Source organism: Chamaea fasciata, unplaced genomic scaffold (genome assembly GCF_029207755.1).
Source record: "Chamaea fasciata isolate MVZ Bird 193981 ecotype frontalis unplaced genomic scaffold, bChaFas1.0.hap1 SCAF_3, whole genome shotgun sequence".
NCBI lineage: Eukaryota > Metazoa > Chordata > Aves > Passeriformes > Sylviidae > Chamaea > Chamaea fasciata.
The window spans coordinates 4,062,563-4,089,947 of NW_027094088.1; the positions used below are offsets into that span (position 1 = coordinate 4,062,563).

The following is a 27,385-nucleotide window of genomic DNA, read 5'->3' on the forward strand; positions in this document are numbered from 1 at the left end:
CTAGGGTTTGGGAGTTGGAGGGATGGACCAATCAGCAGGCTCTGCTCCAGGTAACATAGCAACGGGTGAAGAGCACCCGTGGCAGTTGGGAGCAGAGCAGCACAAGGGTGCTGCAGCGTGAGCTGTCCTGTCCTGCCTCTCTCTCGGCCTCCTTTGGGTACTGGTGTGCCATTCTGTGGAAGCCACCCAGGACCTTCCTGAATTCAAAGAAGAATGTCTGAAGCAATGGGTGGGATAGGTAATTTCACAGACCTTCCTACCTGTGAGCTCCCCAGGCTTGCGGAGCTTGCAGAGCTGGTGACCTCCGTCCACACGTCATGCAGCCAGTCGGCCACGCTGGCACTGGCCTTGAAGAGTGAAGGCTATATCCCAAAGCTCCTAGAGCTTTTCCAAATCTGTGAGAGACAGAAGAACACCGAAGCCTTGCACCTCCTGTTCCATACTGTCAGAGGAATTGTGTACCTAGACCAAGCCATCCTGTTTGAGGTGCTGTTTTCTGACCAGTGTATTCAGGGTGTTGCCGGATGCCTGGAGTACGATCCCTGTTTGCCTCAGCCAGCACAGCACAGGGAATCCTTAGCCAAAACAGCAAAGCTTCATGAGGTTATTCCAATCAAAGACCCTCACCTCAAGGAAAGAATCAGCCAGGCGTTCAGGGCACAGTACATTCTGGCCATCATCACGCCTAAGCCATCCGATTTTGAAGGTGGTCGTCTTTCTACCCTCAAGTCCTTCATCAGCTCCAGCAAAGAGAAGATTTTATGTGGGTTGCAAGTAAGTGGTTTTTTTTTTAATGCAGCTTAGATGGGAGCTGTAGAGATCCCGCTGGCTGTAGTTTGGAATTGGTTTACAGCTGGTGAACAGTGTTGAAGTTAATCACAGGCACTTTCATTTGCACAATGTTTTGAATGCTTTCCCTTCTTCCTGATCCCTTGGATTTTGTATTTTCAAACTGATAAATTTTGGTTGAGTATCTTAATACTTTTTATGGGCTGTAACAAGATCAAGTGCTTCTCTTTGGTTGCCAAGCAAACCTTTGGATCTGCTTTTGTTTAAGTATTTCAGGAACATGCAACTTCCAGGGACATTTATTACAATGTTTTCTCTGTAAAGGGGTGCAAATATGGCAGAAAGCGCCAAACCCCTTCCTGGAGCTGCTGTAAACTGGAAATGATTCTGGTGGATGTGTACTCTAGCATTTGCCTTCTTTGTGACAAAAGCAATGGCAGTGTGGGAAGTTTGGCTTTGTGCAGGGTGGGGTCCTAAAAGGACCATGTTTTTCACTTTCCAGGATCACTGCCTAATTTGTGTTCTTTTTGTGTGCTCCACAGAAAGATGAGGCGTTTTTGCCTGCAGTTTTAGCACAACTAACAAATGAAGCTACACCTGCTGAGCAACGATGTCGATTGGTAAGTCAGCAGGCTTGGTGGCTCCTCAAAGGCTTTAAATAAATGAGAGGCAAAAAGTAGAAAGAGAAACTGTTCCGAGAGTTCTGCAGTCTTAGAAGTATTTCTAGAGAATCAGCCAGTACACCCCCCTGGTAAAAATTGTAACTGTTTCATCCTTTCAGAGAGCTTTCTGACTCGAACACACAATAATTTATTTTTTTTTCCTGTGCACCAGATGAAGATTTTCAATGAATTATGTGCCTTTTTTTTCTCATTACGTGAGAGAAGAAATGGAACAAAGGAATTTCTTCAAACTTTGTTAAAGTTGCAAATTCTTCCAATTCTTGAAAAGTTAATGGTAAGTGAAAACTTAGAACTGCCTTTAATAAAACTAGAAAAGTCCACAGCCATTTGCCTGTTTTTTTGTTGTTTTTTTTTTTTTTTTTTTTTAAATCTGCCGAGCATTTTTTTTTGTAAGTCTGATTGGAGAGCTTTGCTCTGCTGAGAGTGGAGATTTCTGGTGATGTCCAGAATGCAGAAGCTTCCCACAGTTCTGCTCTGGAGAAGCCTGGCTTGACTGCTCTTGCTATTTTTTACTTTTCATGAGGGAGAAGTCTGAGGGCAGTGAAACCCTCGTGTCCAGGCAGTCAAAAGGTGAAAGAGACTTTTTGATGTGGAAGCTTGATTGCTGGATTTTTATCAGAGAAAATCACATCCCTTAAGGGAAGGTCTGAATTCTTGTTGCCTGTAAATGGGCACAGAAACTGTTGTACAACTTGATTTGTTCAGTTGGTCCTTTAGTACAAAATGAATAAATTGTGAATAGCAGGTCCAGAATATCAAGAAAGTCTTAGATATTCAAGCAAGTTGGATGTTGTGAATGTTTCCAGCCTATGTTAGGGCTGTCAAATTCACAAAAAGTCTTGTGCCCTTTCTAAAGGAGGAAAACATTGGGAAAGAAAAATATTTGCCTGGTTCCTTGTTGTTTTTCTGTGACCATATTATCATGTTTCTCATGAAAATTTTTGAAACAAAATGTTCTCCACTTTTGAACTGCCTCTTCCTTGCAACTGAACATGTTTTGTTTTTTTTTTCTTTTTTTTGGTAAGGCAATGGACGATCTGCAAGTTAGATCTTTTGCTACAGATATATTGTCTTATCTAGTGCAATTTTGTCCAGCCAAAGTCCAAGATTTTGTACTGCAAGAGGCCCGGCAGAGTGAGAATGTAAGTAACAAGTGGTTTGGAGATTTTGAATACACCACTTTTAGGGAAAACAGGAAAACAACCAGCAAAATAAAATCTCAGTTTCTGAGTTTTAATTTTATTTTGGAATCATTGCAAAAAGTTGGGGAACTCGTTCCATTCTTGTGAGCAATTATTTTATGACTTCTTTCTTTGTGTTTTTTTTTTTGTTTGTTTGTTTTGTATTTTTTGGGATTTTTTAGCATACCCAACTCATCACGAAGGTCATAGAGCAGATGATCTGTACTACCGACCCTCAGTTTGGAGGAAATCATCAGTTAATGAAGATATTTTGTGCTCTGATCAACACAGACAAAATGATGGCCAGAATTAGTGTAAGTGAACATGAATGGCAGAAGACATGACACTGTCTTGGCAAACTTAAAAGCCTGATACTCTCTATTGCTGTTATTGCGGGCAAAGGAGACAAAATTATAGGTTTTTTTTTTTAATTGAGTGGGGTGTGGTCTGATAGTGACTTTAAATAAGCAAAAGATAAGCTAATTTTGCTAATGGAAGGCATGTGTGTAGGGCACTGTGCCAAAATTAAATGGTTAATTAATTGAGCATTAATTAACCATTATTTAAATTGTTAAATTAATAGGTGTCAGTGCCATAGCCCTGTCTGACCATAGCTCTCTCCATCTGGATGATAAATCCTGAAAGATTTCAATACATTGTAACGTAGCAGAATACCTGTAAAATGGTTTACAGATATTTGTTCTGGGCAAAACTATTTTCAGAATTTCAGAATGGTTTAAAGACACTTTGTCAAGCACTTTGAGTCATTGCTGGGCTTTTTTCAGTATATATTTGCGTCCATGCTGGGGATTCTTTTAATGATAGCCAGCTTGCTTGCATGTCTCACAAGTTTGCCCCAAAAGAAAGAAATTGATCCTGTATGAAGACAGTGCTGCAGACCCAAAGAACTCAGCAGAATCCTTTGTCGGCTGTTTCTTCTTTTATTATTCTTTTTATATTTAAAAGTTAAATGTGAATGCCAGTGTTTAATGAAGTTATTGCTGTTTCAGTGTTTGGACGTATTTGAATTTCTCGAAATCTTCTACGACCGTTACATTCAACTTCTTACTGCGCCGCTGCTGGCTGCCACATCAGAACCATACCAGGAAATAGGTAATGACAATTTTAATTTTTCTTTCCCCTTTGAAGGGCCTCACAGTCCTGGTAAACAGCAATAGACCTGTGATGCCTTCTGGGAACACGCTTACTGCTGTTCCTGCCTCAGTCTTCCTTTCCTGAAGCTGTGAATGCTGACATAGCTTGATGGTGTGCTTTGTAAAGACGCACTTCCCTCATGTATATTGAGAATAATGTCATAGTTTTACTAGTCTAATTTTAAAGAATATTGACAGCAAAGGTAAAGAAAAAAAAAAAAAGCTGTAGCTGTGTTTGCTGTTTTGTTCTGACCCAATGTTCTGCTTCCCAAAGCAATCCAGTAAAACAAAAATCCACTACAAATATGCCAGGAACTGGAATAGCAACTGAACTCAGTGTATGCTGACAGTACGTTATTGAATTTTTTGTATAACCCAAGGCATTAATTTTTCTTGTAGATAATTATCAAAAAGCAGAAACACTTGCCTCAATTTTGGCGATGCTGTCTTATTGTGTGCAACAGCACAAGCATCACATGAAGATTTACGTTTTGAAGAAAGATCTCCTAAGACCAGCACTGGTCCTGATGAAGTCCAAACACAAATTTCTGGCCTTGAGTGAGTATTGGAACTGTTGTGATTTCCTTCTTCAGGCTTTGTGTGTCCTGTGTGGAAGGTGTACCAATGTACACCTGAACTCAGAATTCCTGTTCGTTTGCTGTGTTTCACTGGTGTCAATTAAGTAATTTGGAAAAAAAGAGGTTTGACTTCTTTTTTCTTTTTTTTTTGTAAAAGAGCAGCTGTCTGTAAGCACAGAGCAATGCAGTTTCTGGTGGGAGGAGGATTGTTGTCTCTTTTGAAGTCTGCAGGGATCCTTTCAGATCTTCATGACAGGATCCTTTGTGATCAGGTTTCTCTCCTCATTTCAGTGGAAGTTGTGTCCTTTCTTAATAATGTTCTCAATCTGGTACTCCCTGTGGAGAGTGAATGAAATTCTGTGACCCAGGATCTTTAAAGACTCAGGGCTGGTTCTGGGAGGGGAACAAGGGGAAAAAAAACACAGGAGGGAGTTAATAGTTGAACTACATGCATGCTGGCATGCATTGCTGCTGGATTGGAGGAAGAAATCCATGGTTCCTGATGACCTTCAAATACCAGGGAAAAGTCCAAGAAGGAAAGAAATGCCAACAAATGCTGCTTTTTGCACTTTGGGGGTGCATCTTCCTCTCAGATGGAACACCAGATTTTTCAGTTTTTTCACAGCAAGGTGAGAGCCCCAGCATCTGGTTGTTGAATACTTGAATGTCTTTTCTTCACACAGGTGCTCTTCGCTTTATGAGGAAGATAATTGGCCTGAAGGATGACCTTTACAACCGTTACATCACCCTGGGGAACCTGTTTGAGCCAGTTGTAAACGCTGTGCTGGACAATAAGGATAAGTGCAACCTGCTGAAATCTGCCTCGATGGAAATGTTTGAATTCATCCAAAGGGTGAGTTCAGCAGCAGCCTCAGCACTGACATGTCCATGGCATTGCCAGAGGCCAAAGGCGGATCTCCAAGATAGCAAATGTCCTGTTTTAATGGAAGGTTCACAAATGGAGCTGGGACTTTGCTGAGTCTATTGTTCATTTCTAAGGGAAATTGAATCTTTCTAGATCTCAGCTCTTTCCCTAAGAATAAATCTGATTGCTTCCCGTTTGTTCTTGACAAGAACACTTTGGCTCTGGACAAGGAATCAGTTACTTTCCAAAAAGCTTTCTGACTTTCTGCCTGTGAACATTTGAGACTGAAACCTTGTTCTTGTTCTTATTCAGGAGAATATTCAGTTGCTTATTGCACATTTAGTTGAGAACTTCTCTGATGCACTGGAATCTGTCAAACCCACTCAGGCATTCCAGGGACTGAAGAGAAAACACGACCAAGCAAAAGAGGAGGAAAGAAAGAAAGTGGACAGGTATGGCCCAGTTTCTGTCTCATGAGGCTGCCAGTGGCTGGCATTCTGCAGGCCTGCCCGGTTGGTTTTTAACTTTCCAGAGAGCAGCAGAAGCAGGTGGCTGGGATTGGGGTTGAATTTCATTCTTGCTGAAAACTTTTTGCAGTAAACCCCCACCTAGCTTTCTTTGAGTAGAGCTGATGTGGCCAGTAGATTAAATGTCCTGTTCAGAAAACTGCCAGCTCTGGAAGAGCAGAATCTTGCTCTGCTCTTCTGAGTTAGGATTGAGTCTGCCTCATTATCACCTGGGTATTTGTGAAGCTTACGGTGAGGGTGGAAGCAGGGATGGAGCTGGATTGCTTTCTCCAAGTCACTTCCTTCATTCTAATTCTTTGGAAGCCCATTGATGACCTGGCTGAGTCTGAAACATCAGGAAAAGCTTCAATCACTTGTCCTGTGTCTCTTGCAGTGTCCCCTCCGCATTGCCTGTTGAGACACGTGCCAAAGAACCAACAGTCTCCCCAGTGCGTGAAGATCTGAAGTTCAGTGCAGGTGAAGGGAAGGCAGCTGCAACATCTAAACCAAGCTGCAGTGACTCCTCCACAACCTACAGAAGCCTGACCACAGCGCTGGAATTCCCCAAGGTGGGAGAGAAGTTTCATGGAGGCTCCTGTCCTCACACAGGACCGCAGAGCAGCCTCAGAGCTTCTCTGGGTGTGATGTGGCACAGTCAGCAATAGCCTTGTACAGGGTATCTCGGGGATAAATACACACAAATCCCTGACTAATTCCACCAAGAGTGAAACCCTGACTGGTCTGCGGTAAGGTTTGATGAGGATAAGGTGGGACTGGAGTCAGTTGTTAATCTGGTGGGCACAATTTTGCCTCTTCCGCATCACTCAACTGTTGCTACTCCTTGGCTTTCTACCCTGCCCAGCTGGTGTGATACACAGATGGAATTTCCTTTTTTGGTATCTGTTCCCCATCAGGGGATTAAGAAGTGGGTTTAAGCAGACAAAATGCAGGGAGTGATACCTCTTTTGTGCCTTTTACAGCTGAGCATTATTCAAATCTTAGCTTCTGAGCAGCTACAGAGAACTGGCAAGAATTTTATTGCTCACCTCTAAGACTTGGGGGCAAAACAGATGTGCGGGGTGCATTTTTTCAATGTGGGAATTTCATTTTTTTTTTAACCTTTTTCTAATTTGCAGAGAGGTCTGTTTGAAATATTTGGTTTTCACGATGATGAAGATGATGAGACACCACCAAAGAAAAGAGCTCGCCGGGATCCCTAAAGGAGACTGACATTTTATAGAAGAACTTTTATGATGAGTTTTCCAGTGCTGCAGCTGTTTAATGTCAAAATACGGGACCAGCTGCAATCCATCACATAGATCTGACTTGTAATATACGTTATTATTCAATAAAAATGTAATATAATTTACTGGTTATATATGGATATGTTATAATACAAAATAATATAAAATAAAATAATATATAAGTAATAGAGCATATTATATAGGTAATAGAATATATTATATAGGTAATAGAATAGTCAAGTAATAGAATATAATATGTTATAATGTGTTATATTAATCAATATACTAGTAATATATAGTAAGATATGTTAGGTCTGTTTCTCCTGGAATAGTTTAATGTGAAGCCATTTCTATGTTTTGGAGATAGAGTTAGTAGTTAGTTTACGGTACTTGCTAGTTTTAATTGTAACCCTTGTTTGAAAAATTTCTTTCCACATAGATATGTTAGACGGTGCGTTGCACCACAGAAGTTTCCTTTGTATTAAAGTTCCCAATGTACTTGTTTTACAGTGTTTGTTAGCATGTGTAAGCTGTAAAATTCAGGAATTAAAATTTCCCTGTCATTTCTTCAGATGTGTTTTTTGTTAGTACTGTTTTAATAAAACGTTACACGAAAACTGACTGTGTGTTTGCTTCTTTTCCTGTGAGTTATTGTCGCACTCAGTGATGTCATGCCCTGTGCAAAGGGTAAGCCCACCCTTGGCTTCGCTTTCAATCTGTCAGGGCCAAGCCGGGACAGGGTTTTGAAATGATTTCTACTCTTTTGAAACTGAATTGCAGGGGACATCTCAAAATTTGCAACTAAAGCAAGTATTCCATATCTTACAATCCACTGTATTTCAGTGGTGCAGTTCCTGTGCTTGGGTCTGGTTCTGCAAGGTGTTTTAAGGACTGGATTTGAAATTTTATTTTTCAATGCAGGGCAGAAGGATGGTTTTCATACATTTGTCAAAAGTGGAATCTCTCCAAATTAGACGTGGAAGTCAAGAGGAAAAACATCCTTTCCAGCGTAGCAAATGGCTTCAAACTTCTCAAGATGAGTCCTCTGCTCCCTCGGTTTCGCAAAACCAGGACTCGGTGCCCTCTGCAAAATTTGCCCTGAAAGCTGCCTTAACTCCTGAGTTAATTAACGCAGAGATCATGAACTCAGAGTAAATTAACACGCCAAACGCATGCTACTGTGGCTGTTCAGCTACAGAGATCCTACCATAACCTGGGTGTATTTACTTCCACTATGCCACTGTGGACACATCCAGTAAATTTATCACCTAACCCTCTCTTTTAGATGCTAAATTGATTCAGTTTCCCCTGTTTCACTCTGTAAATCTCTCTGGGGTCTGGAGACCCTTTCTTAACTTCCTTCTGAAACCTCCCCAAGGCTGCAGTGGCATGAACACTGGGCCTATTGTTTACACACAGGTGATAATTCCCTGTTGCAATCTTGACAGTCACCTACTTATACTAAAGGATTGATAATGGGAACAGGTTAATGAGGAGAAACAGTGGGAACTATTGTCATAATTGCTTTCTACATTATTGCAAAAATTTTTAGAAGGGGGAAAAGACAGGTTTTTATTTTCTTGATCTAAAATTCTTTTAAGATGAGTACTGCTGTGAAACTTTTGGCTTATTTGAGAAGCTTAATTATTCCTGAATGCCTTGATGGTAAGTTTTCAGTCAGCTCTGACTACTGATCAAATGGCTGAAAGCCAAGACATATTTCCTCCCCAAGTTTCACTCAGGCAGACAACCAAGGGCATTATCCCAATCACACAATGATTATTTTGGAAGGGGAATTGTGGCAGTGCATGTCCTCCCACGCTCGGCTAGCCCCAACAGGCCCCACAGGATCTAGGTAAAAGTGGGATCTTGGCTGCCGACCTGCCCTGCCACGTTGCGAAGGTGGAGGAAGAAAGACGGGACTCTCGGAGGCTCAGCTGATACTTGGGTTTATTGGAGGGAAGGAGGGAGGCCTCACCCTAAGATCAATGCCTCAGAGAGAGACCCTGAATCTCAGGAGGGAGGGGGTTTTCCACAGTGGGTGGAAACTCAGGGTGGGAACACATACAACCAATGGGGCATAACTGGGGAGTGTCTGCTGGCACAGCAGGCATTAACACTAACCACTGAGCAGAAGGAAGGAGGGGAAAGCCTCCCATCCAGCCAGTCACCAGAGAGCTCCCTTCGAAGCTCCCGGACCTGGGGGACAGGCCCTGGGTGACTGGCAGGGTGGGAGGGTTTCCCGACAAATGATGGACAGGTAACCAAGGCGGGAAAGGTGAACCAAACAGGGGTTGGATCTGGGGGAGGCTGAGGGAGGAGCTTTCAACTGGAAACAGAGGGATGTAAAAGCAGAACAGCGCTGAACAGGGGTACAGAGAACAGCTGTCTTACATTAAAACTTATTATAAAAATCGTACCACCACAGAGAATGTACCATTTGAATCCATAAATAATGCACTTCACCATCTTAGCCTTGTGAAGGGGGGCACTGGCGCTTGGTAACTGCAGACTTCTGAGAAATTGCTTTGTGGAGATTTTTCATGGATGCCATCATGGCGGCAGGTGTCTGGGGGCAGGTGTCTGGCTCCTTGAAGTCAGAGGGCAAATGGATTTTATTAATGTCTTCTGGATTGCTGCTTTTTTTAAAAAAAAACAAAACCATGAAACAAAAACAACAAACAAAGAAACAAACAAAAACCACCAAAAAAAAACCCCAAAACCACCTGTACTTTGGGGCAAAATGGGTTGAGAGTCAGAGCTGCTGCCAGCTCCTCTCTTGGCACACTCATCTCTGTCCTCCTGGTGCAAAGTAGCTCAGTGTAATGCTGGAGAGGCCAGTTATCCCTCTGGATAGTCACTCACACCATGTTCTCACAGACAGACCTGAGGTTTTCGTCTTGGATCGTCCACTTCTGGGCTTGATGACTTCCCCCAGGAATTGCTGGAGTAATGCATGGAGTGCCAACAGGGAAAATTTTAGTACTGTATTCACCTTAGTCAAATCGTTTAGTCTGGAGTCCATTGGTATTCAGTGAGAAGAGTGAAGTACCCAGCAAGGACTGATGAAAAGTTATTAAATAAAGCAGTGTCCTGTCATGTTTTAAAAGGCTTTGTCTTAATGCCCAGGACTATAAATCACATTGGCATATCCTGATTTCCTTTTTCTTTTTTTTACTTGTCATTTTCAATAACTGAAGTCACAAAACACTGATACCTCCACCAGTGATACTATGTAGGAAATAAATATTACAGCTGTTCTAAGTGTTAGAAACAGTGTACGGAGTTTGTAAATTTTCATCTGGCTTAGCTTTATATTGATAAATTAATCCTTGCTTTTGATGATATCCAGCTAGAAAGAAGAGAAAATATAGTTAGTGTAGATTAAGATGAAGCCCTTCTGTTTATAGACATGAAGAAAAAAATTCAAATATAAGACCCCATGAGAGACTTGATTTCCTGAAGGTCTCTCAACCCCACTGAAATTAGTGGGAACAGAGTCAAGACACTTTACTCTTCCATGTATTCCAAAGTTTCAAAGAAGGTTCAGGCATTCTTTGGAAAAATGGAGACAAATGCTGCTGATTTACCATTCTACACCTGTTCATTGGCCATGTGACAATAACTGTATATGGTATTCATAGGCTGAGTTACTACCCATCTCTAACTAAGATATTCATGGAGCATCTTTGAACAGTTTCAGGAGTCATCCATTATAGATTCAGCTCATGGTTTGCAGCCTGTGTTCACACTTGTTTTAATGCAGAGCAGCAAAACCTCTGCTTTGAATCTTAAGAGAGTAAATAAACCCAGATGCCACAAACACAGTGGGAGGAGAAGGATAGGATTCCATGCCATGTGGAAAAGCCTGACTCTTTGCTCTATTCCTGTCCTTTTCCATCCATTTTGTGTAGGATCCTCCTCATATGGCCAGGCATGAACCTAAGGAAACAATGAAGTCTTATAGGGCATGAAAGTGAGAAAAGTAAAAAAACACTAAGGGGAAAAACAACTGACAGCAGGGGACAACAAATGACAATAATTAACAGGATACAGAACAGCCTACCTCCATATTCACAATTAGAGGGAGAATACTGACCTCTGCAAACCTTTGGTTTGACACATTTTACCTTCTTGCCATTATCCTCTGCTCTGGTGGTGGTCAGAAGGAAAGTGTGCATGTATGCAAAAAAATCTTCTCCCTAAGAAAAGTCTTCTACTAACTTCCGGAGGTGGGAATTTGGTTATGCTTCAAAGTGAGAGAATTTCCATTTCTCTCTAAGCAAAATGCACTACTTCACTGATGATTTCCTCTTTCTTGAATATTGACAAAAGGGGTGTGTCTTTTAAGAGTGGATGAAATGAAGAGTAGAGGAGGCAAATGAAGACTGTGCTTTCCGGCATGGAAGGACTGGCTAGGAGGAGGGAGCACAGCTCCCCTTCACTGCAGGGAGACATTGCTGCTTCTCATTCCGGCATTGTCACTTGTTGAACCCATCCCAGGACTTTTCCTCTAATGAGAAAAATCTGAAAAGCCAAGTGCTGTATGCTGTGGAGCAAATGTTATTCCTGTGCAGCTCTCTGCCTTAGGCCACCTGTCATGAAATTCGACATCGTTCAGTTTCGATTGAAGTTTCCAATGGGTTTATCATTTGGGGGGATAAGAACTTGATTTGTGATGGATAATTATGACCAAAAATACAATTGCTGTCTGTCAGTCTGCAGAGGGGTGTAGAGCTCAAGCATGCTTTCTCCATTTGTACCTTTTTCTCTACTACTGATATTGCCCTCTACTCCTCCAAAGCCAGGATCCCTCTTCTGTCTGGCTTATTATGGAAAGTTTTGTGTACTTCATCCCTCTGACAGAAAACAAACAAGTTTGTGGAAAGAAACTTGTAAAATACACTGTCTGTATCCATTGTCCAGTGACAGAAATTTTTTCTCAGATTAAAGTAGCTCACAGCAGGACATTCTCATCCTAAATAAACTAATGTCATAAACAAAACATGCAAACATAATACACTCTGCAAAAGAAGTGGATTTTCTAGCCAGCTGTCTATTTAAAGGCCCAAGAGGTGTGGGAAACCTCTACACACATCTGGCTGATTTTGGGATGTGAGTTTTGCTGGAAGAGGGGAAATAAGCACTGGGACTGATTGCACATGAACAGTGCAGTTCTATAGGCTCCACGGCTGAGTTGCGTCATGCCAGAACGTGACTCCTCAAAGTTTTTGTCAGAATTTTATTTCATGAGAACAGCTTCTAATTTTTTTTCCAAATCGAATATTTACGTGGTTTTATTTTTTTCCTTAAATTTTGAAAGAATGCAATAAAAAGAGTAACTTATCTGAGCACTTTGATGATGTCACCATTCACAGTGTCAGCATTTTGCCCTGAGATGAATGTCAAAACTGGTGTTCCACCTTCTGATTTAAGCTAAAAGAAAAAAGCAGTTGAAATTATTTAAATTTAATTAATTTAATTTAAAACAGTTCACACAGGAAAACTCCTGCAGGTTTTCAAGTTTAGTAGAACATCAGGACGAGTTAAGTGCTTCTCTTTGTTTTAAGTGGCTAATGAAATGTGGGTGCAAATGCAGATCCAGGGAACCCTACTCTTCTAAGAAAGTCTTTCTGTGCCATCCACGTGTGGCAAAAAGCCCCATCCATATGTGGATAAATTCTGTCCAGGGAGGTCATGGGCAAGGCCTGTTTTTGATGTCTTCAGCTGCCATTGCAGCTAATTTGTGAGAGATCAGTCAGAGAGGGTTGTGCTGATGAAGGACAAACCTTGGTGAAGGTTTTTATTGTGGCAGAGATACATGTGTGCACATGTGGTTTTATTTGTTTGGGATTTTTTTCATGGAGTAGCTGCTACAAGAAGCCCCTCAGAGCAGGAGCTGCTCAAGTGTAGAGGCAGAAAGGCTGGTGGTTTCTGGGGGGCACCAACATAATTGCAATGGTGTGCACATTTCAGGAATTTTTAAAAAGATGAATGAGATGTGGCAAACTTCAGTGCAGACACACAGTGTTGATTGCCCAGCCTAGTATTTTTTCTCCCACAAATGATCTAGTTTTTGCATTATTGCTCAAGTATGCGGCACGATCATCTAATTACATAGTGAGATGCCAATTAGAAACAGTGCTACAGCAGGACATTACAAGTCAATTTGATGTGCCTTTTTGCACTGTAAACATTAATTGTTGGCATTGTTTTTCTCACTCCCACCTCCACTGTCTGAGTGACAGCAGGACGACTCACCAGTCTGAGATTCCTCTTGTGTAGATATAAAATATATGCTTCCAATATATGTTTTATAACTTCCAGTGTAAGTTCTTTACCACTCAAAAGACGGTCAAAATGGAGATTGGCAGTGCTTCTCCACTTGCATCTCAGGGATAAAAGCTCATTTCCTCCCCCTGTTTTAGTCACCCTCCTTAATGCCCGATAGGCTCAGGATGCTTGGATGGCAGCAGTGTAATGATACTGAATTTATTAGGTCACTGTGAGGTTTCCTGGCAGTCAGTATCACGCTGCATTAAGAAAATTCCTGTGACCTTAATAAGAATTCACTAAATTGTTTATTTGCTCTGGCTTTCCTTTCATTCCTCTGATTAGAACATATTGTGCATAGAAACAAGTTCTTCATGTTCCTTCCCAGTCTTCTGCATTCTTGTTTAAAAAACAAACAAACAAAACCCCCCAAAAACCCCAAAACCCCAACAACAAGGAAAGAAAACAGGAAAACCTCCCAAAACATGAAAACTCAAACAAAACCGAAAAAACACCACCAACAACATAAATCCAAGGATGGTGTAATTCTGATTTATTTAAGAGAAAAGGGGCAAAGTAATTTCCGAGTTGTCTGTGCTGCTCTGTGTACATCGCGTGGGGGCAAACCCAGTTATCTAAAATATGTGGTGTTTCATAATTACCCTTTCTGCCACAGCACCAGCTCTGACCCCTGCAGGCTTAGCATGGTTTGGTTGATCTTCCCAAGTGTTTTCTCTTTGGAATAAAGCATGGCCAGTAGATTATTTGCTCTGAACCGACCACCAGAAGATGCTTTTGCCAAGTCTTGACACTGTGTTGCTCTTTTCAGTCCTATGGCTTTGCGCGAGTGCTCGCTGGATGTGGGAGGAGTTCTGAAAGCTGGCTAAAACTCAGGTGGAACCATTCCATTTAATCCTTTATGGAATAATATTACTCATGAAAATAATAAATGATACTCATATAAATATATTTACAATATATACAAATATATATATACACACTGATATAAATAAATTATTGATATGATTAATAATTTAAGGAAATATATTAATTATCCTTCTTCAAAAAGCTTCTGTGAAAAACAATACTTCAATGATGAACTTAATTCTCAAAAAACACAGCCTGTAGGGCTGTCACCTTTAGGGACATGAGAGAACCACACTCACTCAGGTTCCGAGGTGAGCAGAGAAAAGGAAGTTCATTATCATTTGGGATTTAAATAGGTTTTGGAGTTTGATCAAGGATTGATAGATGAGAGGAACACCTTTCTGACCCCAGTGGTCAGTTCAGCAGTCCATCACAGACTGGTATGAAAACAATCTACTTGTTTATGTTACATTCGTGAGACTCTCCACTAGAAATATGTGAACAGTCATCAGAAGGCTAAAGAATCAGGGCGACATCTCACCCTTTTTGCATTAGGAAAAAAAGAAATAGGAAGGAAGAAAAATCTTTCTTTTTGAAGGACCATTGGAGTGAACACTCGCGTCGTCTGCATCTGAGTCACCACTTCATAGTTCATGCACTTCGCTTTTCATTTGGTCATGGTCTCCATCTTTCAACATCACACGGTTATTACAATTCTGTGGGACCATAAGGTGCTCGATGGCACACAAAGCTTTGCCAATCCACTGTGTGCAGGGTGAAACCTGCATTCCCCGTTGTTTTTTTTTTTGTTTTTTTTTTTTTTTTCCTCAGTGGCACACAACACAGTAACACAGGGTCTTCAGCAAATGAAACAAAAATGAAACAAGGCAGCATTGCTGACTTCCTTCAAAATTTGATGGCCCAAGTGCTGTGCTATGTCGACCACAAACGAAAAAGCCGTGACTAAATTGGAAGGCTGAAAGCGAGCAATTAGCTCAGATTATGTACTTGCCGTCTACTGCGGCTGATGGGGCAGGAAGACCCAGTCCAAACTGTGCCAGGGATAGGACCATTCATCTCCATCGGCCAGTGATACCTGTAGGATACAAAAGTATCACAAGAAAGCAATCGTTCATAGTCACAATGAGGATCAGCCAATCTGAGGGAAGCAGGGTGGGCAACAGCGTACCAGCCTGCAACATGCCCATGCTGTCCACCACAGCATTAACTTTTCAGAGGTCTTGTAACAACCTCCATTTCCCAGACTTCTTTTCGATGCAGAGAGCAGGAGTGTCCCAAGACTGGTAAAACGTTCCAGATGATCCTGGTCCAACAGCTCCTGTACCAAGTTCTGAAGGGCGACGATTGTGTCTTGAGAGACAGTTCATTCCAGAGGTCAAGGGGCAAGGGAAAGAAACGTGATGTCTATCTAAGGGACAGACAGGGTACAAATCGTTTCAGGGCAGTCTCTGGCCATAACAACAGTCCAGTGAACTTGAGCCAGCCCGGGAGCTTCAGAACAGCTGTCTTCTCACCACCGGCTCTCTGTCTTGTGAACAGAAAACTCAAAAAACACAAATTGACCAATCGTGGTCACTCCAAGGAGGCGCTGACCTCCTGGTGGCCATGTCCCTGCCTGCGCTAAAAGCGCATCTCACGGGACCGGCCCCTGCCGCTGCCCCGGGTTCTGTGGGAGGCGGCAGGGCCGGGCTCACGGGCCCCGAAGAGCCCGTGCCTGTCGGCAGGGCAGGAGCGCCGGCCGCATGGCCCGGACGAGGGACCTCGGTACAGCCACGGGTCCAGCCGGGACATGTGAACCCAGCGTGGGACAGATGGAGCCCATCACATGACCCCTCGGATCCAGGGCAGGGGGGGAACGGGACGCCGGGAGGGGCGCGGTTTGCGGAGCCGCGACCCCGGCCCGCCCCGCCGCCCGAGACTCGCCCGTCTGTGGAGGAGCGGGCGGCGCTGGCGGGGGAAGGGCCGTGGGGGGGCAGGAGGCGGCATGGGGCCGCTCGGCCCGGGCCCCCCCGCAAGCCGTGTCACCCACAGCACCAGGCGGCACCGGCGCAGGGGAGGAGGGGCCCGGCCCTACGGCCAGCAACGCCCCGCCCGCGCCGCGGAGAACCATCGGGGGCACCGCCAGCCCCGCGGGGGGCGGGACGGACCGCCCGTCCCTCGGGTCCACCGCGACCTGCGCAGGCACAGCGGCTGGCACCGAGCCAGGCACGGCTGCCCGTGGCGGGGACTCCGCTTCAGCCTCGCTTGTCCTTCTCCTTGGCGCTGGGACGGGTGGACTCAGTCCCGCCCCCTCTCTCAGCACCAGAAGAGCACCGGGAGGGGCAGAAACCCCCCCGCTCTTCAGCCTCCTGGGCACGGAGACGGGCGGGATCGGTGGGGCCGCCACGGCCGGCTCCCCGGATCCCTGCGAGACCCCGCCTGGCTAGCCGGGAGCTGCGTCCTCCCCCCAGTCCAACTCGGAACCTGTCTCAGCCTCGGAGAGGGATGCTTCTTCTTTCCCCCCAGCCTCGGCATCCGAGATGGAAACGTTTCCAGGGGAGACCCCGGCTCCCTCGGGAGCTTCCCACCTCATAAAACTGCTTATGACATCAACACATTGCTTCCAGAGCTCCAGTAACTCCACCAAGTCTGCATCGTCACGTGCAGACATGGCCTGGATGATGTGGACACCGAATCAGCCCCACTCTTCCCGTGAAAGGGCTCTCCAGTCTTCTGGGAAAAACCCATTGCATTTGCCATAATAATATAAACGCTTAAAATCATCACTAGAAACAGCAACCTTCTGCCGCTGCAGGAAGGCTCGCAAATGGTGCGAGATCCAAGCCTCAAACCTGGAGATAAAGAATACCATTTTTGCAAAAGCCTGTTACCAACCAGCTCTATTACCTTATAGCTGACTCCACACACTGCAATCGCCACAGTCGGAGGTCACCAGATGTCGCCGGTAGGGACATGATAGAACCACACTCACTCAGGTTCCGAGGTGAGCAGAGAAAAGGAAGTTCATTATCATTTGGGATTTAAATAGGTTTTGGAGTTTGGTCAAGGATTGGGAGATGAGAGGAACACCTTTCTGACCCCAGTGGTCAGTTCAGCAGTCCATCACAGACTGGTATGAAAACAATCTACTTGTTTATGTTACATTCAAGAGAGACTCCACTAGAAATACGTAAACAGTCATCAGAAGGCTAAAGAATCAGGGCGACACAGGGCCATAGCAGACTTTAGTCTAAAGGTAGCCCTGTGACAATTATGTTCAAAAATATGACATTTTCCATTGTTGAACACCACATCCCCTTGCCAAAATCAGGTTTTCTCCGATTCTGCTCTCAACTTGCACATCTAGATCAAGATTACGTGTCAGTTCTTAAAAATATTCAGGCACCTCAGTCACTTTTCTGATCAAAACCCACGAGCAGCTGTGGGCTGACTGTGGTGTTACTTTTACTCAGCCTTGCTATCTCTTTGTATGCTTGGATGATAAAAATAGACGTTGGTACTTGAGGGGATTCTGTGCTTATTTGTGTGTGTATGACATCTGATTCTCGCGCTCTAAGGACTCTCTGCTACTATAGTATTATAAGGGGCTTTTGTAAATTACTACTTCATTTTGATGGATTGACATAGGCTTGGCCTGTTTCAGACGCAGTTTTCCATTGTTGCCAAACTGATTTTTGCCTTTTTTCTTTTATGTATTCTCTGTACTCTTGACATATGTATTTGTAGTGTATTCGTAGTCCCAGTACTTTTCCTTACCTTTTCTCCCCAGGCAGAAAGACAAAACACATTCCAGAGCTCCAAGACTCAGGTATTACAGGGCCACTTCCTATCTTGGTCTCCCTAGGAACCAAGGTCAAAACCAGCTCTTTGAGACACGTTTTCATCAAGAACATTTAGTCCCTAAAAAGGGGAGGTGGGATTCAGAAAAGGGTTGAACGGGGGGGAAACCGCCTCACCAGTTATGTCTCTAATTGGTGATTTTTGTCAATTATGCTAATTTGCTCAACTTAGAAAATTGTATTCACCCTGGGGGTGGGGGGTGTGCGTGTTTTTGGACGTTCTCCATATCTGCCCCTGGAGGCCTCCAATAAACACCAGCCTTTATATCACCTCCTCTACCAATCTTATCTTGAAAGTGTGTGTTGTTTCATTTATAGGTTCTTTAAGGCATCACCATGGGTAGAAGAAGCTGCGACGCACCCTTAACCGTGAAGCTCTGCACCTGTTCATTGCCATCTGATTTCCAAAGGCTTTCCAGCCATAATGGGCTAAGTGGGATTATTCATTGTCACTGGTGTCTCCCTGTATAGCAGCATGTGTCCTATTGCTGGAATGGCCAGTGTGGCCCTTAGCGAATGTGGTATGAAGGGACATGTAGCAGCTTGAAATTAGCTGATGGGAGAAGGACACTTAGAATGTAGTATGAGATCTCTAAGGTGTTGCACAAACACGGATTATTCTTTGCATTTACTGAAAAGAGAAAGAACAGCTGCTATTACCAAGCCAACATGGGCTAAAGAGCCACGATACAGTTATTGCTGGTTTTCTAGCTCTTCCAAATCATAGGATCCTAAAATGGTTTTCATGGGAAGGGACCTTAAAGATCATCCCTCTGCCATGGGCTTCTCACTAGACACAGTTGCTCAGGGCCCCATCCAGGCTGGCCTTCAACGCTTGCAGGGATGGGCATCCACAACCTCTGGATGGCTCATCTAATAGCTAGATCAGAAAATTGTGCTCCACACACTCCAGGAGTGCCCTTGGTTTCTTGAAGCCAGCTGTGTTCCTTTCCCAGCAGATGTTGGTGAGGCAGGTGTTAAACGATCTATTCAGTGCAGGTAAATGGGGATGCAGCTGCAGCACAAAATGCAGGCTGAGCTCTCTGGGAGCAGGAGCCCCAGCCCAGGGCAAGAGGCCATGAGCTCCCCTTTGCATTCCAAAGGGCACAGGGAGCTGTGGGGCAGCCAGGGGACCAGACACTCAGAGACACAGCAGGAGCTGATGAGCCCCAGGGCTTCATGACCTTAGACAGTGAGGGGATAAAAGCACAGGGGTTCCTTTATTCCAGGTCCCTCCTTGGAGGCACCAGCTTGAGGTGTTATTGTGTTATTTAGCTACTGCATCGTGATTTATCTGTTCTGAGGATCTGGACATCTGTGACTCTGCTATGGGAAACCCAGGGTTAAGGAAACCTGGTCTGACAGTGTGAGTGTGGAGGGTATAGTCGTGAAGGCCCACGTTGTGTTGGGTCCCACATGAGGTGATGTGAGAGTGACTCCAGAGTGGCTCTTGGGTGCTTGCACAGGGAAGTTTCCTTAAGATTGAATCCCTCCCTTCCTAGCCTCTTGCTTCTGAAAAGCCCATAGCCCATAGGCTTCAAATCGAAGTTTCCAGGGTTCCAACACCATAGCCCTCAGCTACAGTGGGGAAGTGGTCCCCTTGGAGGAGCATCCCAGCATGCTTCCATGATGACAATTTGACCATAGTTAGGTTTGGAAGGGACCTAAAAGCTCAGCTGGTTCCAACTTCTACCAGACCAGGTAGCTCAAAGCCCCATCCAGCCTGGCCTTCAACAGCTCCGGGGATGGGGTGGGCAAGCTGGGCCTCACCACTCTTGTAGTCCAGCATTTCTTCCTAATATCCTATAAGAAACAGCTTAAGGCTGTTACCCTTTTCCCTGCCTGCCCTTGGGAAGCCACCTTTTGGCCTACTTGTAGGCCCCCAGCAGGTACTGGGGAGGGGTTTTAGAGGTTCCAAAACGTCAACGGCCAAAAAGAACCGTTGGTCATGTGTCACGACCCCTGGCAGTCATGACCTCCCTCGGGTTTGGGAGTTGGAGGGATGGACCAATCAGCAGGCTCTGCTCCAGGTAACAGCAACGGGTGAAGAGCACCCGTGGCAGTTGGGAGCAGAGCAGCACAAGGGCGCTGCAGCGTGAGCTGTCCTGTCCTGCCTCTCTCTCGGCCTCCTTTGGGTACTGGTGTGCCACTCTGTGGAATCAACCCAGGACCTTCCTGAATTCAAAGAAGAATGTCTGAAGCAATGGGTGGGATAGGTAATTTCACAGACCTTCCTACCTGTGAGCTTTCCTGGCTTGCGGAGCTTGCAGAGCTGGTGACCTCCATCCGCCTCTCACGCAGCCAGTCGGCCACGCTGGCACTGGCCTTGGAGAGCAAAGGCTATATCCCAAAGCTCCTAGAGCTTTTCCAGATCTGTGAGAGAGAGAAGAACACCGAAGCCTTGCACCTCCTGTTCCATACTGTCAGAGGAATTGTGTACCTAGACCAAGCCATCCTGTTTGAGGTGCTGTTTTCTGACCAGTGTATTCAGGGTGTTGCCGGATGCCTGGAGTACGATCCCTGTTTGCCTCAGCCAGCACAGCACAGGGAATCCTTAGCCAAAACAGCAAAGCTTCATGAGGTTATTCCAATCAAAGACCCTCACCTCAAGGAAAGAATCAGCCAGGCGTTCAGGGCACAGTACATTCTGGCCATCATCACGCCTAAGCCATCCGATTTTGAAGGTGGTCGTCTTTCTACCCTCAAGTCCTTCATCAGCTCCAGCAAAGAGAAGATTTTATGTGGGTTGCAAGTAAGTGGTTTTTTTTTTTTTTAATGCAGCTTAGATGGGAGCTGTAGAGATCCCGCTGGCTGTAGTTTGGAATTGGTTTACAGCTGGTGAACAGTGTTGAAGTTAATCACAGGCACTTTCATTTGCACAATGTTTTGAATGCTTTCCCTTCTTCCTGATCCCTTGGATTTTGTATTTTCAAACTGATAAATTTTGGTTGAGTATCTTAATACTTTTTATGGGCTGTAACAAGATCAAGTGCTTCTCTTTGGTTGCCAAGCAAACCTTTGGATCTGCTTTTGTTTAAGTATTTCAGGAACATGCAACTTCCAGGGACATTTATTACAATGTTTTCTCTGTAAAGGGGTGCAAATATGGCAGAAAGCGCCAAACCCTTTCCTGGAGCTGCTGTAAACTGGAAATGATTCTGGTGGATGTGTACTCTAGCATTTGCCTTCTTTGTGACAAAAGCAATGGCAGTGTGGGAAGTTTGGCTTTGTGCAGGGTGGGGTCCTAAAAGGACCATGTTTTTCACTTTCCAGGATCACTGCCTAATTTGTGTTCTTTTTGTGTGCTCCACAGAAAGATGAGGCGTTTTTGCCTGAAGTTTTAGCACAACTAACAAATGAAGCTACACCTGCTGAGCAACAATGTCAATTGGTAAGTCAGCAGGCTTGGTGGCTTCTCAAAGGCTTTAAATAAATGACAGGCAAAAAGTAGAAAGAGAAACTGTTCTGAGAGTTCTGCAGTCTTAGAAGTATTTCTAGAGAATCAGCCAGTACACCTCCCCGGTAAAAATTGTAACTGTTTCATCCTTTCAGGGAGCTTTCTGACTTGAATACACAATAATTTATTTTTTTTTTCCTGCGCACCAGATGAAGATTTTCAATGAATTCTGTGCCTTTTCTTTGTCATTTCGTGAGAGAAGAAAGGAATTCCTTCAAACTTTGTTAAAGTTGCAAATTCTTCCAATTCTTGAAAAGTTAATGGTAAGTGAAAACTTAGAACTGCCTTTAACAAAACTAGAAAAGCCCACAGCCATTTGCGGGTTTTTTTTATTCCTTTTATTTTTTTTTTTAAATCTGCCGAGCATTTCTTTTGTAAGTCTGATTGGAGCGCTTTGCTCTGCTGAGAGTGGAGATTTCTGGTGATGTCCAGAATGCAGAAGCTTCCGACAGTTCTGCTCTGGAGAAGCCTGGCTTGACTGCTCTTGCTATTTTTTACTTTTCATGAGGGAGAAGTCTGAGGGCAGTGAAACCCTCGTGTCCAGGCAGTCAAAAGGTGAAAGGGACTTTTTGATGTGGAAGCTTGATTGCTGGATTTTTATCAGAGAAAATCACATCCCTTAAGGGAAGGTCTGAATTCTTGTTGCCTGTAAATGGGCACAGAAACTGTTGTACAACTTGATTTGTTCAGTTGGTCCTTTAGTACAAAATGAATAAATTGTGAATAGCAGGTACAGAATATCAAGAAAGTCTTAGATATTCAAGCAAGTTGGATGTTGTGAATGTTTCCAGCCTATGTTAGGGCTGTCAAATTCACAAAAAGTCTTGTGCCCTTTCTAAAGGAGGAAAACAGTAGGGAAAGAAAAATATTTGCCTGGTTCCTTGTTGTTTTTCTGTGACCATATTATCATGTTTCTCATGAAAATTTTTGAAACAAAATGTTCTCCACTTTTGAACTGCCTCTTCCTTGCAGCTGCACGTGATAATAAATACCAAATGTGATTCTCTCTAACAAGTGAACCTCTTTTGGTTTTTTTTTCTTATTTTTGGTAAGGCAATGGACAATCTGCAAGTTAGATCTGCTGCTACAGATATATTGTCTTATCTAGTACAATTTAGTCCAGCCACAGCCCAAGATTTTGTACTGCAAGAGGCCCGGCAGAGTGAGAATGTAAGTAACAAGTGGTTTGGAGATTTTGAATACACCACTTTTAGGGAAAACAGGAAAACAACCAGCAAAATAAAATCTCAGTTTCTGGGTTTTAATTTTTATTTTAAAATTACTGCAGAAAGTTGGGGAACTCATATCATTCCTGTGAGTAATTATTTTTTGACTTCTCTCTCTGATTTTTGTTTGTTTTGTATTTTTTGGTTTTTTTTAGGATACCCATCTCATCACTAAGGTCATAGAGCAGATGATCTGTACCACCGACCCTCAATTTGGAGGAAAACATCAGTTAATGAAGATACTTTGTGCTCTGATCAACACAGACAAAATGATGGCCAGAATTAGTGTAAGTGAACATGAATGGCAGAAGACATGACACTGTCTTGGCAAACTTAAAAGCCTGATACACTCTATTGCTGTTATTGCGGGCAAAGGAGACAAAATTATAGGGTTTTTTTTTTAATTGAGTGAAGTGTGGTCTGATAGTGACTTTAAATAAGCAAAAGATAAGCTAATTTTGCTAATGGAAGGCATGTGTGTAGGGCACTGGGCCAATATTAAATGGTTAAATAATTAAGCATTAGTTAACCATTATTTCAATTGTTAAATTCATAGGTGTCAGTGCCATAGCCCTGTCTGACCATAGCTCTCTCCATCTGGAGGATTAATCCTGAAAGATTTCAATACATTGTAACGTAGCAGAATACCTGTAAAATGGTTTACAGATATTTGTTCTGGGCAAAACTATTTTCAGAATTTCAGAATGCTTTAAAGACACTTTGTCAAGCACTTTGAGTCATTGATGGGCTTTTTTCAGTATATATTTGCGTCCATGCTGGGGATTCTTTTAATGATAGCTAGCTTGCTTGCATGTCTCACACGTTTGCCCCAAAAGAAAGAAATTGATCCTATGTGAAGACAGTGCTGCAGACCCAAAGAACTCAGCAGAATCCTTTGTAGGCTGTTTCTTCTGTTATTACTCTTTTTATATTTAAAAGATTAAATGTGAATGCCAGTGTTTAATGAAGTTATTGCTGTTTCAGCATTTGGAAGTATTTGAATTTCTGGATATCTTCTACGACCGTTACATTCAACTTCTTACTGCGCCGCTGCTGGCTGCCACATCAGAACCATACCAGGAAATAGGTAATGACAATTTTAATTTTTCTTTCCCCTTTGAAGGGCCTCACAGTCCTGGTAAACAGCAATAGACCTGTGATGCCTTCTGGGAACATGCTTACTGCTGCTCCTGCCTCAGTCTTCCTTTCCTGAAGCTGTGAATGCTGACATAGCTTGATGGTGTGCTTTGTAAAGACGCACTTCCCTCATGTATATTGAGAATAACGTCATAGTTTTATTAGTCTAATTTTAAAGAATATTGACTGCAAAGGCAAAAAAAAAAGCTGTAGCTGTGTTTATTGTTTTGTTCTGACCCAATGTGCTGCTTCCCAAAGCAATCCAGTAAAACAAAAATCCACTACAAATATGCCAGGAACTGGAAAAACAACTGAGCTCAGTGTATGCTGACAGGACGTTATTGAATTTTTTGTATAACCCAAGGCATTAATTTTTCTTGTAGATAATTATCAAAAAGCAAAAATACTTGCCTCAGTTTTGGCGATGCTCTCTTATTGTGTGCAACGACACCAGTATCACATGAAGATGTACATTACCAAGAAAGATCTGCTAAGACCAGCACTGGTCCTGATGAAGTCCAAACACAAATTTCTGGCCTTGAGTGAGTATTGGAACTGTTGAGATTGCCTTCTTCAGGCTTTGTGTGTCCTGTGTGGAAGGTGTACCAATGTACACCTGAACTCAGAATTCCTGTTCGTTTGCTGTGTTTCACTGGTGTCAATTAAGTAATTTGGGAAAAAAGAGGTTTGTCTTCTTTTTTTTTTTTTTTGTAAAAGAGCAGCTGTCTGTAAGCACAGACCAATGCAGTTTCTGGTGGGAGGAGGATTGTTGTCTCTTTTGAAGTCTGCAGGGATCCTTTCAGATCTTCATGACAGGATCCTTTGTGATCAGGTTTCTCTCCTCATTTCAGTGGAAGTTGTGTCCTTTCTTAATAATGTTCTCAATCTGGTACTCCCTGTGGAGAGTGAATGAAATTCTGTGACCCAGGATCTTTAAAGACTCAGGGCTGGTTCTGGGAGGGGAACAAGGGGAAAAAAAGCACAGGAAGGCGTTAATAGTTGAACTGCATGCATGCTGGCATGCATTGCTGCTGGACTGGAGGAAGAAATCCATGGTTCCTGATGACCTTCAAATACCAGAGAAAAGTCCAAGAAGGAAAGAAATGCCAACAAATGCTGCTTTTTGCACTTTGGGGGTGCATCTTCCTCTCAGGATAACACCAAGTTTTTCAGTTTTTTTCACAGCAAGGTGAGAGCCCCAGCATCTGGTTGTTGAATACTTGAATGTCTTTTCTTCACACAGGTGCTCTTCGCTTTATGAGGAAGATAATTGGCCTGAAGGATGACCTTTACAACCGTTACATCACCCTGGGGAACCTGTTTGAGCCAGTTTTAAACGCTGTGCTGTACAACAAGGATAAGCGCAACCTGCTGAAATCTACCTCGATGGAAATGTTTAAATTCATCCAAAGGGTGAGTTCAGCAGCAGCCTCAGCACTGACATGTCCATGGCATTGCCAGAGGCCAAAGGCGGATCTCCAAGATAGCAAATGTCCTGTTTTAATGGAAGGTTCACAAATGGAGCTGGGACTTTGCTGAGTCTATTGTTCATTTCTAAGGGAAGTTGAATCTTTCTAGATCTCAGCTCTTTCCCTAAGAATAAATCTGATTGCTTCCCGTTTGTTCTTGACAAGAATATTTTGGCTCTGGACAAGGAATCAGTTACTTTCCAAAAAGCTTTCTGACTTTCTGCCTGTGAACATTTGAGACTGAAACCTTGTTTTTGTTCTTATTCAGGAGAATATTCAGTTGCTTATTGCACATTTAGTTGAGAACTTCTCTGATGCACTGGAATCTGTCAAACCCACTCAGGCATTCCAGGGCCTGAAGACAAAACAGGACCCAGCGAAAGAGGAGGAAAGAAAGAAAGTGGACAGGTATGGCCCAGTTTCTGTCTCATGAGGCTGCCAGTGGCTGGCATTCTGCAGGCCTGCCTGGTTGGTTTTTAACTTTCCAGAGAGCAGCAGAAGCAGGTGGCTGGGATTGGGGTTGGATTTCATTCTTGCTGAAAACTTTTTGCAGTAAACCCCCACCTAGCTTTCTTTGAGTAGAGCTGATGTGGCCAGTAGATTAAATGTCCTGTTCAGAAAACTGCCAGCTCTGGAAGAGCAGAATCTTGCTCTGCTCTTCTGAGTTAGGATTGAGTCTGCCTCATTATCACCTGGGTATTTGTGAAGCTTACGGTGAGGGTGGAAGCAGGGATGGAGCTGGATTGCTTTCTCCAAGTCACTTCCTTCATTCTAATTCTTTGGAAGCCCATTGATGACCTGGCTGAGTCTGAAACATCAGGAAAAGCTTCAATCACTTGTCCTGTGTCTCTTGCAGTGTCCCCTCCGCATTGCCTGTTGAGACACGTGCCAAAGAACCAAGAGTCTCCCCAGTGCGTGAAGATCTGAAGTTCAGTGCAGGTGAAGGGAAGGCAGCTGCAACATCTAAACCAAGCTGCAGTGACTCCTCCACAACCTACAGAAGCCTGACCACAGCGCTGGAATTCCCCAAGGTGGGAGAGAAGTTTCATGGAGGCTCCTGTCCTCACACAGGACCGCAGAGCAGCCTCGGAGCTTCTCTGGGTGTGATGTGGCACAGTCAGCAATAGCCTTGTACAGGGTATCTCGGGGATAAATACACACAAATCCCTGACTAATTCCACCAAGAGTGAAACCCTGACTGGTCTGGGGTAAGGTTTGATGAGGATAAGGTGGGACTGGAGTCAGTTGTTAATCTGGTGGGCACAATTTTGCCTCTTCCGCATGACTCAACTGTTGCTACTCCTTGGCTTTCTACCCTGCCCAGCTGGTGTGATACACAGATGGAATTTCCTTTTTTGGTATCTGTTCCCCATCAGGGGATTAAGAAGTGGTTTTAAGCAGACAAAATGCAGGGAGTGATACCTCTTTTGTGCCTTTTACAGCTGAGCATTATTCAAATCTTAGCTTCTGAGCAGCTACAGAGAACTGGCAAGAATTTTATTGCTCACCTCTAAGACTTGGGGGCAAAACAGATGTGCGGGGTGCATTTTTTCAATGTGGGAATTTCATTTTTCATTTTAACCATTTTCTAATTTGCAGAGAGGTCTGTTTGAAATATTTGGTTTTCACGATGACGAAGATGATGAGACACCACCAAAGAAAAGAGCTCGCCGGGATCCCTAAAGGTGACTGACATTTTATAGAAGAACTTTTAGGATGAGTTTTCCAGTGCTGCAGCTGTTTAATGTCAAAATACGGGACCAGCTGCAATCCATCACATAGACCTGTCTTGTAATATAGGTTATTATTCAATAAAAATATAATATAATTTACTGGTTATATATGGATATGTTGTAATACAAAATAATATAAAATAATATAAGTAATAGAGCATATTATATAGGTAATAGAATATATTATATAGGTAATAGAATATTCAAGTAAAAGAATATAATATGTGCTAATGTGTTATATTATTCAATATACTAGTAATATATAGTAACATAAAATAGGTCTGTTTCTCCTGGAATAGTTTAATGCGAAGCCATTTCTATGTTTTGGAGATATAGTTAGTAGTTAGTTTACGGTACTAGCTA

At 43.4% G+C, this 27,385-nt stretch overlaps 2 protein-coding genes across 2 annotated transcripts; both read left to right on the forward strand.

Annotated features, from left to right (window-relative positions):
* The first annotated feature begins 225 nt into the window (after positions 1–225).
* On the forward strand, positions 226–7,060 carry LOC136287572 (serine/threonine-protein phosphatase 4 regulatory subunit 3B-like). The gene is made up of 11 exons (XM_066180354.1): positions 226–774; positions 1,332–1,409; positions 1,624–1,746; positions 2,498–2,614; positions 2,836–2,967; positions 3,664–3,766; positions 4,207–4,365; positions 5,069–5,238; positions 5,563–5,702; positions 6,151–6,325; positions 6,893–7,060. Exons 1-11 carry the CDS (start codon positions 226–228, stop codon positions 6,974–6,976), a joined length of 1,830 nt encoding a protein of 609 aa, XP_066036451.1. The 3' UTR covers positions 6,977–7,060.
* Positions 7,061–20,203: 13,143 nt separating this feature from the next.
* On the forward strand, positions 20,204–27,114 carry LOC136287573 (serine/threonine-protein phosphatase 4 regulatory subunit 3B-like). Its single transcript, XM_066180356.1, has 11 exons — positions 20,204–20,752; positions 21,314–21,391; positions 21,607–21,720; positions 22,511–22,627; positions 22,839–22,970; positions 23,668–23,770; positions 24,204–24,362; positions 25,064–25,233; positions 25,558–25,697; positions 26,146–26,320; positions 26,889–27,114. Exons 1-11 carry the CDS (start codon positions 20,204–20,206, stop codon positions 26,970–26,972), a joined length of 1,821 nt encoding a protein of 606 aa, XP_066036453.1. The 3' UTR covers positions 26,973–27,114.
* The last annotated feature ends 271 nt before the right edge of the window (positions 27,115–27,385 follow it).